The 18127-nt window shown below is 42.5% G+C and overlaps 1 protein-coding gene across 5 annotated transcripts in view; it reads left to right on the top strand.

Moving 5' to 3' along the window:
* Window positions 1–18127, top strand: part of ptpra (protein tyrosine phosphatase receptor type A) — a 291473-nt gene that overhangs the window by 269437 nt on the left and 3909 nt on the right. For all 5 annotated transcript variants that reach the window (XM_072576685.1, XM_072576703.1, XM_072576713.1 and 2 more), the window contains 4 exons: window positions 2889–3023; window positions 3395–3520; window positions 9100–9251; window positions 10309–10444. In XM_072576685.1, coding sequence (XP_072432786.1) covers window positions 2889–3023; window positions 3395–3520; window positions 9100–9251; window positions 10309–10444 — 549 coding nt within the window. The remainder of the gene's footprint in view (window positions 1–2888; window positions 3024–3394; window positions 3521–9099; window positions 9252–10308; window positions 10445–18127) is intronic.

Below are 18127 nucleotides of genomic sequence, written 5' to 3'. Positions count from 1 at the left end.
AGCTCAGCATGATCCCATTGAATGGCAGAGCAGAATCGCTGGGCTGAATGGCCTACTCTGCTACAGTGTCTAATGGCCTTCTAGGTCCATTAAGCCACTTGAGTATATTTAAGAGCAAGATTAATAGATTTCTGAATACTAAGAGGACTGTGTGGAAAGGTGAAGTTGAGATAGATAATCAGCTATGACTTGAAGTGTTTTTAAAAAAAAACTTAAAGAACAGTTCTAAAGAAGGTCTATGAAACTTAGAACATAGAATAGAACATAGAACAATACAGCACAGAACAGGCCCTTCGGCCCACGATGTTGTGCCGAACGTCTATCCTAGATTAAGCACCCATCCATGTACCTATCCAAATGCCGCTTAAAGGTCGCCAATGAATCTGACTCTACCACTCCCTCGGGCAGCACATTCCATGCCCCCACCACTCTCTGGGTAAAGAACACACCCCTGACATCTCCCCTATACCTTCCACCCTTCACCTTAAATTTATGTCCCCTTGTAACACTCTGTTGTACCCGGGGAAAAAGTTTCTGACTGTCTACTCTATCTATTCCTCTGATCATCTTATAAACCTCTATCAAGTCACCCCTCATCCTTCGCCGTTCCAACGAGAAAAGGCCGAGAACTCTCAACCTATCCTCGTACGACCTACTCTCCATTCCAGGCAACATCCTGGTAAATCTTCTCTGCACCCTCTCCAAAGCTTCCACATCTTTCCTAAAGTGAGGCGACACAGTACTCCAAATGTGGCCTAACCAAAGTCTTGTACAGCTGCAACATCACCTCACGACTCTTGAATTCAATCCCTCTGCTAATGAACGATAATACACCATAGGCCTTCTTACAAACTCTATCCACCTGAGTGGCAACCTTCAAAGATCTATGTACATAGACCCCAAGATCCCTCTGTTCCTCCACCTGACCAAGAACCCTACCATTAACCCTGTATTCCGCATTCTTATTTGTTCTTCCAAAATGGACAACTTCACACTTGGCAGGGTTGAACTCCATCTGCCACTCCTCAGCCCAGCTCTGCATCATATCTAAGTCCCTCTGCAGCCGACAACAGCCCTCCTCACCGTCCACAACTCCACCTATCCTTGTATCATCTGCAAATTTACTGACCCACCCTTCGACTCCCTCATCTAAGTCATTAATAAAAATTACAAACAGCAGAGGACCCAGAACTGATCCCTGCGGAACTCCACTTGTAACTGGACTCCATGCTGAATATTTACCATCTACCACCACTCTCTGACTTCGACCGGTTAGCCAGTTTTCTATCCAATTGGCCAAATTTCCCTCTATCCCATGCCTCCTGACTTTCCGCATAAGCCTACCATGGGGAACCTTATCAAATGCTTTACTAAAATCCATGTACACTACATCCACTGCTCTACCCTCATCCACATGCTTGGTCACCTCCTCGAAGAATTCAATAAGACTTGTAAGGCAAGACCTACCCTTCACAAATCCGTGCTGGCTGTCCCTAATCAAGCAGTGTCTTTCCAGATACTCGTAAATCCTATCCCTCAGTACCCTTTCCATTACTTTGCCTACCACAGAAGTAAGACTAACTGGCCTGTAGTTCCCGGGGTTATCCCTATTCCCTTTTTTGAACAGGGGCACAACATTCGCTACTCTCCAGTCCCCTGGTACCACCCCAGTTGCCAGTGAAGACGAGAAGATCATTGCCAACGGTACTGCAATTTCCTCTCTTGCTTCCCACATAATCCTAGGATATATCCCGTCAGGCCCGGGGGACTTGTCTATCCTCAAGTTGTTCAAAATGTCCAACACATCTTCCTTCCTAACAGGTATCTCTTCTAGCTTATCAGTCCGTTTCACACTCTCCTCTTCAACAATACGGTCCCTCTCGTTTGTAAATACTGAAGAGAAGTACTTGTTCAAGACCTCTCTTATCTCTTCCGACTCAATACACAGTCTCCCACCACTGTCCTTGATCGGACCTACCCTCGTTCTCGTCATTAACATTGATTTCTCCTCACAGATACTGGGAGACCTGTCGAGTTTTTTCCAGCAATTTCTGTTTTTGTTTCTTAAGTGTTTCATGTGGTTCTTGTTTGTGGTTTAGAATGTATTCCTGAAAGGGCATTGAAAAATTTAATTATAGTTTCAGAATTTAGTTTTATTGTCACAAGTAGTCAAGTACAGGAAGTTGTGAGCCAAATGAAACATGTACAATATCACCATTTCTGGCACCATCTTAGATACAAAGATGTCTAGGTACAAAATCTTAGGTATAAATTAGCAAAATAAAGACATTAAGTTAAAAATTCACATTCTAGTCCTTCTAAAGCAAAGAAAGAGAGGATAATATAAATAAAAGCAAACAGAGCAGACAAGTCTGTGCTGGACCTCATCTCGAGGCCCGGAGACAGCTAATCCACGCTGGGCTTCAACACGAAGCCAGAACTCTGCAGGCAACTGGACATTTGGAGATTTGATAGAGGTTTTCAAAATCGTGAAATGTCAAGACAGGTGAGATAGGGAGAATCTGTTCCTGTTGGTGGAAGGATTGAGAACCAGAGTGTACCTGTTTAAGACAATTAGTTAAAGAACAACTGCAACTTGGGAAATATTTTTACGCAACGATTCTTTAGGATAAAGATGTACAACCTGAGAGTTTGGTTCAGGCAGATTTAGTTGAATTTTCAGATATAAACTGGATCATCACCTGAAGAGAAAAAGGTTGCTAGAGTGCAGAGTGGATCCAACAGAGTTGCTTTTCCATTGATATAATATCCTGGAAGAATCCCTTTTCTGCTGTCACCATTCTATGATTTATTAATTTCTTTGAATGCAGAGAAATGCTTTATTTCCAACATATACCACTATAAGGTTGCTTCATATTTATTCCTAGGGATATCGACAGAAAGACTCGTACATAGCCAGCCAAGGACCTCTCCAGCATACAATAGAAGATTTCTGGAGAATGATTTGGGAATGGAAATCTTGTTCCATTGTTATGTTAACAGAATTGGAAGAAAGAGGTCAGGTATGTCAAGCAGATCTTTCTGCCAGATACTTTGATACATTTATGACGAGACTTGCCTACGTCAAAACAGAGGATTTTAAAAAAAAATTAACTGCTTGTCCAATCAGATGATGTTTCTAATATGAAACTTTCTGAAGAAAATGATCTAAAATTCTGGCATTTCTGTCAGCAGTTGGGAAACTTAGTTTCTCTAACCTAGAAGGCTGTATTTGATTGCAGGCAGTTCTAACAAACCCATTGCAGTAATTGCTGGGCTTAGCTCAACATGTACTGTTTCGTAATGTAGACAGAAGCTAGGAGCTTTGGTTAAATGGAATGCATGATTTCTGAATTTTTTGTTAATTTGATAATTTCACTGCATATCTCGACAGGAGAAATGTGCACAGTATTGGCCGTCTGAAGGATCTGTCTCTTATGGTGATATTACTATTGAAATAAAAAAAGAAGAGGAGTGTGAAAGTTACACAGTGCGTGATCTCCTAGTGACGAACACAAGGGTAAGCTTTAATATTTTGTGGTTTTATACTGTCAGATTGCAGATATTTAAAAATAAAGCAATTCATGCTAGCAAACATTGGCACAGAAGTTATTAGAGCATCAATCTGAGAGACAGGGTCAAATATCGTGTTTGGAACAGATTGGAAAGGAAGACATATAAGGATGAACATATCTCATGACCCCTCCATAGCCACCTTCCTTCTGGTCAGGAAAAGAGATTGTGCCAGTTCTGAAAATGAACTTATTTTGTTCTGTGCTTGGTATTAGACCCATACTGAGAAGATATGTAAAATCATATATTTATAGTCCTTTTTGTCTGAAGATTATTAGCTTTTCCTCTATCAGTTAATGTATATTGATGAGTTTTATCCCACTGAGTTTTATAACACAGATTCTTTCCTGTTTAAATGCTCTCTGTCTCTGTTCAGATTTATCATAGAGTTGCTAAGTTGGTCTGAAATTGCCTCCATCCACGAAAGATGGCTATAAGTTTTAATAAATTGTAGCAATATTTGATGCTTCACAATAGAAACATGAATAGGTCCTCAAACCTGTTTTACCATTTAGTTTGGAAATAGCTGGACCTCAACTTGATAAGAGTCTGGAAGAACAACAGTTGATCGTTTACCCCCTTTCCACCTTCATATGCAGTAAGAACTGGACAGCATCAAGATTGTCTTTTGAGTGGCAAGAGAAGTTCATGTCACACAAGCACCGGGCAATGCTCATCTTCAGCACAAGAGTATTAAAGCACCCCCTCCCCACCCCCTTGAAATTCAATGGCACTTTTCTAATCCACAGCCTCCAACATCTGGAAGGACAAGGGCAGAAATGGAAGCACCACTACCTGCAAGTTCCCCGCCATACTACACATCATTCTGACTTGGAACTGTTCCTTCATTGTTATGTAGAAATACTGGATTTCCCTTCCTTAAGAATTAATTTTTAAAAACTCATAAAGCCTAGTGGAGCTGTAGCAACATTTTCCTGCGTAACGCCTCTTGCAGTGAACTCCAACACTCCATCTTAAACATTTGCTGTAGCTGTATCTCTCTGTTAGCTAACTAATCCTCTTTCCAAGCTAATATGTTAACCTGCAACACTCTGATTTTTTTTAATGTAGTGATCTTTGATATGGCGCCTACACTACTGCTGCAAATCAGCCTTTTATCCACATTTTCTGATACTTCCTCAGTAAATCTCTGAATTAGTCACATGATTTTTGTTTCAGTTTCATTCACTCTGCATTGTGATTTTCTGAATGTCCAGCCATCATCTGCTTATTAATTCATTCCTCAGATACTGCTCCTCGGATGCTGCCTGAACTGCTGTGCTCTTCCAGCACCACTAATCCAGAAAGATGCTTATTAATTCATTCTGGCAATTTCCCAATGATAGATGTTAGGCAAGCTGGCCTCTTGTTCACTGCTTATTGTCTCCAATCTTTCTTGAAGCGTGGTATTGCATTTGCTCTTTCAATTTGTCTTGCCATCTTCTAACACCTATGTACAAACCTCCCACGTCACTGTATCTGTGTGTACTTGATAGAATTGTGCGCTGTTAAACCTGCATTGCCTGCTACACACTATTCTTCCTGCCAAAATACATCACCTCACGTTTTGTTGTATTAATTTCCGTCTGCCACTTGTCTATCCATTATGCTAGCCTATCCATGACCTCTGGCAGACCCATCCTCACTATCAGCCTGTTATGATTAAATTAGATTAGATTACTTACAGTGTGGAAACAGGCCCTTCGGCCCAACAAGTCCACACCGACCCTCCGAAGAGCAACCCACCCAGACCCATTTCCCTATATTTATCCTTTCACCTAACACTATGGGCAATTTATTATGGCCAATTCACCTAACCTGCACATTCTTGGACTGTGGGAGGAAACCGGAGCACCCAGAGGAAACCTACACAGACACGGAGAAAATGTGCAAACTCCACACAGACAGTTGCTTGAGGTGGGAATTGAACCCGGGTCTCTGGCGCTGTGAGGCAGCAGTGCTAACCACTGAGCCACCATGCCGCCCGTCAAGATTCCTGGACGAGGTTCCCCAAGTTACGATTCTAGGTAATATACCATAAGTTTGTGAGAAGATTTGTAGCTCGGGTGCTCGTTGTTGTGGTTCTGTTCGCTGAGCTGGGAATTTGTGTTGCAGACGTTTCGTCTGAGGACGTCTAGGTGACATCCTCAGTGCTTAGGAGCCTCCTGTGAAGCATTTCTGTGATGTTTCCTCCAGCATTTATAGTGGTTTGTCTCTGCCGTTTCCGGTTGTCAGTTCCAGCTGTCCACTGCAGTGGCCGGTACATTGGGTCCAGCTCGATGTGTTTGTTGATAGAATCTGTGGATGAGTGCCATGCCTCTAGGAATTCCCTGGCTGTTCTCTGTTTGGCTTGTCCTATAATAGTAGTGTTGTCCCAGTCGAACTCATGTTGCTTGTCATCTGCGTGTGTGGCTACTAAGGATAGCTGGTCGTGTCGTTTTGTGGCTAGTTGGTGTTCATCGATACGGATCGTTAGCTGTCTTCCTGTTTGTCCTATGTAGTGTTTTGTGCAGTCCTTGCATGGGATTTTGTACACTACGTTGGTTTTGCTCATGCTGGGTATCAGGTCCATTGTCCTGGTGAGTTGTTGTCTGAAAGTGGCTGTTGGTTTGTGTGCTGTTATGAGTCCTAGTTGTCACAGTAGTCTGGCTGTCAGTTCAGAAATGTTCTTGATGTTCAGTTTCCGGTTAGTGCTAATTGCTGCAATGTTGATAGTGGGGGATTCAGCAATGGTAACTCTATTCAGTGCGAAGGTTAGATTCTCTCTTGTAGAAAATGATCGTTGCTTGGCACTTTTGTGCACACGTCACTTGCCATTCATCAGCCCAAGAGTGGATATTGTCTAAGTCTTGCTGTAAATGGACATAGACTGCTTCAGTATCTGAGGAGTGGCACAGTATTGGTCTCCCTACCTCTGCACCAGGAGGCCTGGGTTCAAGTCCCACCTGCTTCGGAGGTGTTTATAACACCTCTGAACAGATCGATTTTTTAAAAAGTCTAAAAGGCAAGAAGAATTAATGGCTCTTGTGGTGCTATGATAATGGTTCCTATTTCTGGACCAGGGGGCCCATGTTCAAATCCCACCTGCTCCACAGGTGTATCACAACACAATTGAGCAGATTATTTAAAAATATTTGCAAGAGGAATTGTTAGTTAGGTAGTAAAAGAGGGCTTTTGTGCCGGAGTGGTAGAGTCCCTTCCTCTGAATCAGGATGCCTTGGTTCAAGTTATGTGTGTCATAACATATCTGAACAGATTGAGTAAAATTATAAAGATATTATTTTGGGCTCTTTGGGCCTGGGTACAAGTCCCACCTTCTCCAGAGGTGTCTGTTATAAAACATCTGACCAGGTTTATCTTTTTTTTAAAAAGGCAAGAAATGTGGAGGCCAACTTTGAATGGGCCAAAAATCCACAAACAGCAATCTAGTGATGGTTAAATAAATCTGATGTTGCATAGTGGTGATAAGGCACGGTTTGAAATGTTGCAGGCTTGATTTCAACTTGTCTGTTGTCAGTTTAATTCTAACCTTCAGTGTTGTTTTTTTAAGAGGGCTCTTGTGGCGCAGTGTTCATGCCCCTAACTCTGAGCTGGGTCATGAACCCTCTGATATAACACCTCTGAACAGTTTGATTTTAAAAATTGGGAAAGAAAGGGGCATGGCGGCTCAGTAGTTTGTATTGCAGCCTCACAGCGCCAGGGACCCGGATTCGATTCCCGCCTAAGGCGACTGTCTGTGTGGAGTTTGCACATTCTCCCCGTGTCTGCATGGGTTTCCTCCGGTTGCTCTGGTTTCCTCACACAATCCAAAGATGTGCAGGTCAGATGAATTGGTTATGCTAAATTGCCCATAGTGTTAGGTACACTAGTCAGGGGTAAATATAGGATCGGGGAATGGGTCTGGGTGGGTTACTGTTCGGCAGGTCGGTGTGGACTTGTTGGGCCGAAGGGCCTGTTTCCATACTGTAGGTAATCTAATCTAAAGGATTAATGACAGCACTATCAGAGCCTATCAGTTTCTTTGTGTGACGTTAGTATAACTCCAAATCTCAGAGTTTTCCCTTCAATTCTGCATTCCCTGTGATTTTGCTAGGCTGATTGATGCCACACTCAGTAGGTGCTGCATTGGTGTCAAGGGCAATCTGTCTCACCTCACCTTTTGGAATTCACTCATTTTCCATGTTTGGATCAAGTTTACAATGAAATGAGGAACGGAGTGACAATGGTGAAACTGAGCATTGCTAAGCAGGATAGAAATGTCAATTATTCGGGGTAAATGGTTTAAGGTAAAAAGGGATGTGAGATGCAAGGAGGTGGTAGAAGCAGATAAAGTAGCAACGTTTAAGAGCTATCTTGACAGATACATAAATAGGCTGGGAATGGAGAGATATGGACCATGTGGAAGCAAAACGATGTTAGTTTAGAAAAGATGTCTTGTGTCAACTCAGTCTTGGTGAGCAAAGGGCCTGTCCCTGTTCCTGTGCTGTTCAAGTGCTACTTGATAACACTTTTGATGACCTCTTCTATCAGCATGATTGAGAATAAACAAACTGGTTGGGTTAGATTTGCCCTGCTTTTTGTGTAGAGGACATACCTAGACAGTTTTTCACATTGCTGGTTACGTGCCAGTGTTGAACCTGCACTGGAACAGCTTGGCTGAGTGCAGCATATTTTGAAGTTCAAATCCTCAGTACTGATGCTGGAATGTTGTCAGGGGCATAGCCTTTGCAGTATTCATAGCATTAGCCGTTTTTTTATATCAAGTGGAGTGTATTGAGTAGATCAAAGTCTGCCACCTGTTATGCTGGAATCCTCCAGGGCACACTCATTCATTTGACATTTCTGTAAATTTGTTACAAATGTTTTGGCTGTATCTTTTGCACTAATGTGGAGGTTTCCATCATTGGGGGTGGATTTATTTGTTGAATTGCCTCCTCCAGTCGTTGTTTAACTTTCCTCCACCATTCATGTCTTGAATGTTGTCAGACATCAGAGCTTGGGTCTGATCCATTGATTGTGTAACCACTTCACCCTGTCTGTCATTTGCTGCTTATGTTGCTTGAGGCACAATTTATCCTGTGTTGTAGCTTCATGCTGCTCCTGCACCAAAGTTGATCCCCTATCGTGATGGTAATGGTTGAGTGGGAAGTATGTCAGGCCATGAGTTTGCAGATTGTAACTATGTATAACTTTGCAGCTGTTGATGGCCCACAGCACCTCGTGGATACCCAGTTTTGAGTTACTAGATTTGTTCAAGGTCTGTCTCATTTGAATAGTGATGGTACCTTTCCAGTCCATTATCAGTTTGACCTTGAAGCGGTGTTAAGAAAAAAAATATTAATAAAACCCTAATGTGCATAAATGTCAAAGCCTGCCACACTTGAGTAATCCCTAGCCTGTAGATGATGCTTTTCCTGCTTTTTTTTGCTTCTTACATTTTTGGACATCCATCTGTTGATGTTTCTTATTTTCGTTGAGAGTTCTATTCAACAAATTTATTTGTAGTGTAATTACATTTTCTTCAAGGAAAACAAGGTTCGACAGATCAGACAGTTCCATTTTCATGGCTGGCCTGAGGTGGGAATTCCTGCTGATGGGAAAGGGATGATCAACCTGATTGCAGCAGTTCAGAAACAGCAGCAGCAGTCAGGAAACCACCCAATCACAGTGCATTGCAGGTAAGCTACAAATGGATCAACAGTGTGGTACAGGTGACATTTTTCAGTCAAATAATGAGAGACTTTGTGACTGTACTGAGAATTCTCAGTGTGTGCCTGAATACCAAAACACAACATTTTGCACTGTTTGTTGTGTTGTTTAATATAATGCAGCAACATTATTGCTTCTGCCTGAAACACACCTATTCTAATTTTGATATATTGAGATGACTAGGAGAAAGACACAAATGATCAGTTAGAGAGTTCTTTCCACATTTAACTTCAACTTAAAACAGATTGAATTTTTTAATGAAATAAAGCTCTTTTGATCTGAAAGCTAGAGGAGGAGGAAAACTGATTCAGGCTGCAGAATAGGTGCTTCTGCCCTGAGGGTGAGGAAGTGGAATCATTAATTGGAAGATTAAAGTCATGGAGGGAAGGAGTTACTTAAAGAAAGACAAAAAGGTTTTGGTGATAACAGACATGAGATAATAGTGAGGTAATAGGCATAAGTGAATGAAGAAAAGAATGAGAAGAGATCCGCTTAAGGTTATAATTGTCTTTCAATCACTGCTTCACGTCCAACCTATAGCCGTTATTATGTCACTCACCACATCTAACCTGAGCGAAGTGAAAGAATAAAAGAATCTTTATGTTGCGGAAAGAGTCCCTTCAGCCCATTGGGTAAAGTGACGGAAATGTAGAAGAGAACAAAGAGAAAAGCATGCAAAATATAAGAGGAAAGAACTAGAGAAGACAAAGAAGACACATAAGTACAGGAAAAGTCATAAATAAGACCACAAGTTACACATATAAAGAGGATATCATTTCTGATTTATGTGGAATATTCCACAAGTATTCAATATGCAGATGCAGGGACAGTCAAGAGGGTATACTTCCCTTCAAAAGGGTTAGAGTGCGGGGACAGTGAAATTAGAGCTTGCAGAGTAATTCAGTTCCTGTTTTAAAGTTATATATTGTGTTCGTTACAGAGTTCTTGAGAAGATTTGTTCCTTAATTTTATATTTCTGATGTGATTTTCCAAGTCTGCATTTATTGTACTGCCATATACTTACAGTGCTGGTGCTGGAAGGACAGGTACATTTTGTGCCCTGAGTACTGTCTTGGAACGAGTAAAAGCTGAGGGCATCTTGGATGTGTTTCAGACAGTAAAGAGTCTACGATTACAGAGGCCCCACATGGTCCAGACACTGGTGAGTACTATGAACAGATATTATTTGGTGGTAGTTGGCTCAGACTGAGACACTGAAAGTACATCAAAGACATTTTAATAACCAAAGTGTTTTAAACTACAGAAATTATCAGCTCAGACTTTTGTACTTGTGTAATGACCCTTAATAGGTGGCTGTTTATTGGTGGCATAAAGATCTGCCAGTTTTGTTGTTGACCGCTTATGACGACTTAAAGTGAAACAGGACGGACAAGAGGCCTATTGGGGAAGGCAGATAAACTCAGGGCATGGTTAGGATCATGGGATTGGGATATCATAGCAATTACAGATATGTGGCTTCGGAATGGACAGGACTGGCAGCTTAATGTTCTAGGATACAAGCTCTATAGGAAGAATAGAAATGGTGGGTGAGCGGGGGACAAGAGAGGAGGAGGAGTGGTGTTTTTGATAAGGGATAATATTATAGCTGTACTTAGGGAGGACGTTCCTGGGAATATGTCAAAGGAAGTTATTTAGGTGGGACTGAGAAATAAGAAAGGGATTATTACCTTATCAGGTGGCGCAGTGGCTCAGTGGTTAGCAACGCTTCCCTCACAGTGCCAGGGCCCCGGGTTTAATTCCAGCCGCAGACGACTGTGTGGAGTTTGCGCGTTCTTCATGTGCCTGCATGGGTTTCCTCTGGGTGCTCCAGTAGACTGGAGGTAGGCTAATGTGGTACCACTGTTTAAGAAAAGTGGTAAGGAAAAGCCAGTGGTCTATAGACGGGTGAGCCTTACATTGGTGTTGGACACGACATTGGAGGGAATCCAGAGGGAGAGGATTTACGTGTATTTGGAAGGGTAAGAACCAATTAGGTATAGTCAACATGGTTTTGTGCGTGGAAAATCATGTCTGACTAACTTGATTGAGTTTTTTGAAGAAGTAATGAACAGGATTGAGAGGGCAGAGCGGTGGACATGATCTATATGCACTTCAGTAAGGCGTTCAACAAGGTTCTTCATGGTTGACTGGTTAGCAAGGTTCGATCACATGGAATACTAGCCATTTGAATACAGAACTGGCTCAAAGGTAGAAGAAGAGGGTGGTAGTAGAGGGTTACTTTTCACACTGGAGGCATGTGACCAGTGGTATGCCACAAGGATCGGTGCTGTGTCCATTGCTTTTCATCATAGACATGTACAGCATGGAAACATACCCTTCGGTCCAACTCGTCCATGCCAACTAGATATCCCAACCCAATCTAGTCCCACCTACCAGCACCTGGCCCATATCCCTCTAAACCCTTCCTATTCATATACCCATCCAGATGCCTTTTAAATGTTGCAATTGTACTAACCTCCACCACTTCCTCTGGCAGTCAATTTCATACACGAACCACCCTCCATGTGAAAACATTGCCCCTTAGGTCTCTTTTATATCTTTTCCCCTCTCACCCTAAACCTGTGCCCTCTAGTTCTGGACTCCCCCACCCTATGGAAAAGACCTTGTCTATTTACCTTATCCATGCTCCTCATGATTGTATAAACCTCTGTGACATCTCCCCTCATCCTCCAATGCTCCAGGGAAAACAGCCCTAGCCTATTCAGCCTCACCCTATAGCCTAAATCCTCCAACCCTGGCAACATCCTTGTAAATCTTTTCTGAACCCTTTCAAGTTACAAACATCTTTCCGATAGGAAGGAGACCAGAATTGCGTGCAATATTCCAACAGTGGCCTAACCAATGTCGTAGGCAAAAGTGAGGACTGCAGATGCTGGAAATCAGAGTCTAGATTAGAGTGGTGCTGCCTGACCTGCTGTGCTTTTCCAGCACTACTCTAATCTAGACCCTAACCAATGTCCTGTACAGCCGCAACATGACCTCCCAACTCCTGTACTCCGTAAAGGAAAGCGTACCAAACGCCTTCTTCACTATCCTACCTACTTTCAAGGAGCTATGAACCTGCATTCCAAGGTCTCTTTGTTCAGTAATATTCCCTAAGACCTTACCATTAAGTGTAGAAGTCCTGCTAAGGTTTGCTTTCCCAAAATGCAGCACCTCTCATTTATTTAAACTCCATCTGCCCTTCTCAACCCATTGGCCCATCTGATCGGATCTACGTTTATCCGTTTCAAGACATCCAGCACTTCCTCCTCTGTAATATGGACATTTTTCAAGCTGTCCAACTATTTCCCTACAATCTATATCTTTCATTTCCTTTTCAACAGTAAACACTGATGGAAAGTACTCGTTTAGTATCTCCCCCATCTCCTGCGGCTCCACACATAGGCCACCCTTGAGGGGCCCCATTCTCTCCCTAGTTATCCTTTTGTCCTTAATGTATTTATATAAATGATTTAGATATGAACATAGGAGGTATGGTTAGTAAGTTTGCAGATGACGTCAAAATTAGAGGCGTAGTGGACAGCGAAGAATGTTACCTGAGAGTCAAATGGGATCTTGATCTTATGGGCAAATGGACTGAGGAGTTTAATTTAGATAAATGTGAGGTGTTGCATTTTGGAAAGGCAGATCAGGGCAGGACTTATACACTTAATGGTAAGTTCCTGGGGAGTGTTGCTGAACAGAGAGACCTTAGAGTGCAAGTTCATAGTTCCTTGAAAGTGGAGTGGAGGATAGTGAAGAAGGTGTTTTCCTTTTTTGGTCAGAGCATTGAATACACGAGTTGAGAGGTCATGTTGCGGCTGTATGGGACATTGATAAGGCAATTTTTGGAATATTGTGTGTAATTCTGGTCGCCCTCCTATTGGAACGATGTTGTGAAACTTGAAAGGGTTCAGAAAAGATTTACAACGATGTTGCTAGGATTGATGGGTTTGAGCTACAGGGAGCGGTTGAATAGGCTGGGGATGTTTTCCCTGGAGCATCAGAGGCTGAGAGGTGATCTTATAGAGGTTTATAAAATCATGAGAAGCATGTTTAGGGTAAATAAACAATGTATTATCTCTGGGTTAGGGGAGTCCAGACCTAGAGGGCATAGGTTTAGGGTGAGAGGGGAAGAATTTAAAAGGGACCTAAAGGGCAACTTTTTCACACAGAAAGTGGTGCATGTATGGAATCAACTGCCAAATGAAGTGGTGGAGGCGGTATACTTACACAAAATTTAAAAGACACCGGGATGGATTTTTGAATAGGAAGTGTTTGGAGCGGTATGGGTTTAGAGCCAAGTGCTGGATTACTTTATGATATCTGTTCGGCATGAACCAGATGGACCATAGGATCTGTTTTATCATACTGGACATCTATATCTGTAACGCTGGGAGGGGTTCCACCTGAACTGAGCTGGGACCAATGTTCCAGCAAAAAGGGTAAATAGGCTGGTCAGTAGGACTTTAAGCTAGAAAGTAGGGATGAAAGAAAGGGTAAAACATCTCCCAGTGAGAAACAAAGCAGCAGGATAACATCTATAGGTGTGAGTTCACCTGTGTGGAAATATTAAGATATGATAGGAAAGGAGAACTTTGGAAAGACTTAGCAATCAAGAACACTGGACAAGTGAATAACAGTGAGAAGTAGGGATGGTTAATACAGGACCTAATGGTGTTATATGTGAATACATGCAGTATAATGAGAAAGGTAATTGAGCTTGTGGCACAGATCAAAATTGGCAGGTACGACGTAGATACAAGGGGATCAGGATTGGGAGCTGAATATCCATCTTATCAAAAAGATAGGTGGGAGGGTTGCCTTATTAGTAAGAAATGCAAATAAATCAATAGTAAGAAACAAAGTAGATTCAGCTGTGTAGAATCTGTGTGATAAGAATTGAGGAACCGCAAAGGTGATAAGAAAAACCATAGTTGGAGTTATATACAGGCCTCCAAGCAGTAGTCAGGAGCTGGGGTGCAAAATGTACCAGGCGATAGAAATGATTTGTAAGAAAGGCAAAGTTACAGTGATCGTGGGGGATTTCAATATGCAGATGGACTGGGAAAATCAGATTGGTAGTGGGTTGCAAGAAAAGGAATTTGTGGAATGTCTATGAGATGGCTTTTTAAACATAGAACAGTAGAGCACAGTGCAGGCCCTTCAGCCCCTGATGTTGTGCCAACATGTTATCCTACTGTTAGGAGTGGCACAGCACTGCTGCCTCACAGCACCAGGGACCTGGGTTCAATTCCCGCCTTGGGCAACTGTCTGTATAGAGTTTTGCACATTCTCCCCGTGTCTGCGTGGGTTTCCTCCGGATGCTCCGGTTTCCTCCCGCAGTCCAAAGATGTGCAGGTTAGGTGAATTGGCCATGCTAAATTGCCCGTAGTGTTAGGTGCATTAGTCAGGGGTGAATGTAGGGGAACGGGTTTGGGTGGGTTGCTCTTCGGAGGGTCGGTGTGGACTTGTTGGGCCGAAGGGCCTGTTTCCACACTGTAGGGAATCTAATCTGTAAGATCAAACTAGCCTACATACTTTTATTATCATCCATGTGCATATCCAAAAGTTGCTTAAATGTCCCTGAGGTATCTGATTCGACTACCACCACTGGCAGTGCATTCATGCACTCACCAGTCTCAGGTGAAGAACTGACCTCTGTCATCTCCCCTAAACCTTCCTCCAATAACCTTAAAATTACACCCCCTTGTGATAGCCATTTCTACCCTGGCAAAAAGTCTTTAACTACTCACTCTGTCTCTCATCCTCCTCCTCTGCAATGAGGAAAGCCTTAGATCCCTCAACATTTCTTCAGAAGACATGCCCTCTAGTTCAGGCAGCATCCTGCTAAATCTCCTCTGCACCCTTTCTAAAGCTTCCACATCCTATGGGTGACCAGAACGGAACAGAATATTCCAAGTGTGGTCTCACCAGGGATCGATAGAGCTGCAGCATAACCTCGCAGCTCTTACACTCAATCCCACTGCTAATGAAAGCCAATACAGCATACCCCTTCTTAACAACCCCATCAACTTGGGTGGCGACTTTGAGGGATCTGTTGGACATGGACCCCAAGATCCCTCTGTTCCTCCACACTGCCAATAATCCTGCCTTTAACCCTGTATTATGCATTCAAATTCAACCTTCCAAAATGAATCACTTTCAGACTCCTTGCAGCTTGAACTCCAAGAACTATTTACTTCTCCCTGGCGTCCGTCTCCTGAAGTAATTCATCTGAATGGTCGAACACAGATGGTGCTTATGGAACAGCTTGTGGTCGGGCCCACTAGGGAATAGGAAATACTGGATTTAGTGTTGTGCAATGAGGCAGACTTGATAAGGGAGCTTAAGGTGAAAGAAGCCTCAGGAGACAATGATCATAATATGATCAATTTACTCTGCAATTTGAAAGGGAGAAGGTAGAATCAGAGGTAACGGTATTGCAGCTGAATAAAGGCAACTGCAGAGGCATGAAGGAGGAGCTGGGCAGAACTGACTGGGAGAGGAGTCTGGCAGGAAAGACAGTGGAACAGCAATGGCAGGAGTTTCTGGGAGTAATTCAGGAGACACATCAATGGTCCTTCCCTCGGAAAAAGAAGCATGGTACAGGGATGATAAGGCAACCATGATTGACTAGGAAAGTCACAGATAGCATAAAAGCAAAAAAAAAGCATATAATGTGGTAAAGGGCAGTGGGAAACCAGAGGATTGGGAAGCTTACAAAAACTAATAGAGGGCAACAAAAAAAGAAATAAAGAGGGAGAAGATTAAATATGAGGGTAAGCTAGCCAGTAATACAAAGGAAGGCTGTAAGAGTTTATTTCGATATATAAAGGGCAAAAGAGAGGCAAAAGTGGACATTGAACCACTTGAAAATGAAGCTGGAGAGATAGTAGTGAGGAACATGGAATGAGGAACTGAATAGTTATTTCATGTTAGTCTTCACGGTGGAAGACACAAGTAATATTCCAAAAATTCAAGAGAGTTTGGACAGAGCTGAGTATGGTGGAGAAGATGCTAGAAAAACTGAATGGCCTGAAGGTGGATAAATCACTTGGACCAGATGGACTACAGCCCAGAATTCTAAAGGAGATAGCTGAAGAGACAGTGGAGGCATTAGTGTTGTGCTTTCAGGACTTGGTAGAGTCATAGAGGATCCCAGAGGACTGGAAAATAGCTAACGTGACACCCCTGTTTAAAACCGGGAGTAAGGCAAAAGACAGAAAATTACAGGCTGATTAGCCTAACCTCAATCGTGGGTGAGATTTTGGAGTCTGTTGTGAGGGTTGAGATTTCTGAATACTTTTAAGTATATGGCAAAATAGGGCCAAGTCAGCATGATTTCATCAAGGGGCGGTCATGCCTGATAAATCTGCTAGAATTCTTTGAGGAAGTAACAAGCAGGTTAGACCAAAGGCAACCAATGGATGTCAAAAAGGCCTTTAACAAGGTGCTGCACTGGAGGCTGCTGAATAAGATGAGGGCCCATGGTGTAACTGGCAAGGTGCTAGCATGGATAGAAGCTTGGCTGTTTAGCAGAAAGCAGAGAGTGGGGATAAAAGGATCCTTCTCAGGGTGGCAGCCGGTGAGAAGTGGTGTTCCGCAAGGTTCAGTGTTGGGACCACAGTTTTTCACTTTATACATTAACGATCTAGATGAAGGAACTGAGGGCATTCTGGCTAGGTTTGCAGATGATACAAAGATAGGTTGAGGAATAGGTGGCATTGAAGAGGCACAGAGGTTGCAGAAGGATTTGGACAGGTTAGAAGAGTGGGCAAAGAAGTGACAGATAGAGTACAATGGTAGAAAGTGTGAGGTCATGCCCTTTAGTAAGAGGAATAGGAGCATGGACTATTTTCTAAATGAGGAGAAAATTCAGAAGTCTGAAGTGCAAAGTTCTAATTCTAGTTGGGAGTCCTCGTACAGGATTCTCTCAAGGTAAACTTATAAGCTGAGTCAGTAGTTAGGAAGGCAAATGCAATGTTGACATTTATTTTGAGAGGACTTGGATATAAAAGCAGGAATAGACTTCTAAACCTCTGAGGCTCTGGTCAGGCCAGATTTGGAATATTGTGCACAGTTTTGGACCCCATATCTCAGGAAGGATGCACTAGCACTTGAGTGGGTTGAAAGGAGGTTCACGAGAATGGTCCCATGAAAGAAAAGCTTAACATATGAAGAACATTTAAGGACTCTAGGTCTATACTCAATGGGGTGGAGGGAAGATCTAGTTGAAACTTACAGAATACTGAATGTCCTGGATAGAGTAGATGTTGGGATGGTGTTTTCATTGGTAGGAGACACCCGAGGACACAGCCTTAGAGAAAAAGGAAGACCTTTTAGAACGGACATAAGGAGAAACCTCTTCAGCTAGAGAGTAGTCAATCTAAGGATTTCACTGCCAAAGAAAGCTGTGGAGGCCAGGTCATTGAGTGTATTTAAGATGAAGATAGATAATTTCTTGATTGTCAACGGGATCAAGGGTTACAGGGAGAAAGCAGGAAAATGAGGTTGAGAAACTTATCAGCCAAGATTGAATGGCGGAGCAAACTCAATGAGCTGAATGGTCTAATTTCAGCTACTGTGTCTATGGTGTTATAATCATGTGAGACCAATTTCCAATAAGCAGTTAAAGAACAATACAGAGTTCCAATTTCTGTTTCATGATCTGGCAAATGATATTGCAAATTTAAAGCTGAACTTGATTGCAATAGCTATCTGGTGTCAAAATAAATTGCAGTGTACACAAGTCCAGTACATTTTTGAAGATTGATTTTCTTTTGCTTAGGCATTGTACTCCAACAATATTTTGAACGATTGGATTGTAGAATTTAAGTTG

Source organism: Chiloscyllium punctatum, chromosome 1, assembly GCF_047496795.1.
Source record: "Chiloscyllium punctatum isolate Juve2018m chromosome 1, sChiPun1.3, whole genome shotgun sequence".
Taxonomy (NCBI): domain Eukaryota; kingdom Metazoa; phylum Chordata; class Chondrichthyes; order Orectolobiformes; family Hemiscylliidae; genus Chiloscyllium; species Chiloscyllium punctatum.
The sequence above is the reverse complement of the archived record's forward strand: the minus strand, read 5'-3'. Positions and strand labels throughout refer to the sequence as shown.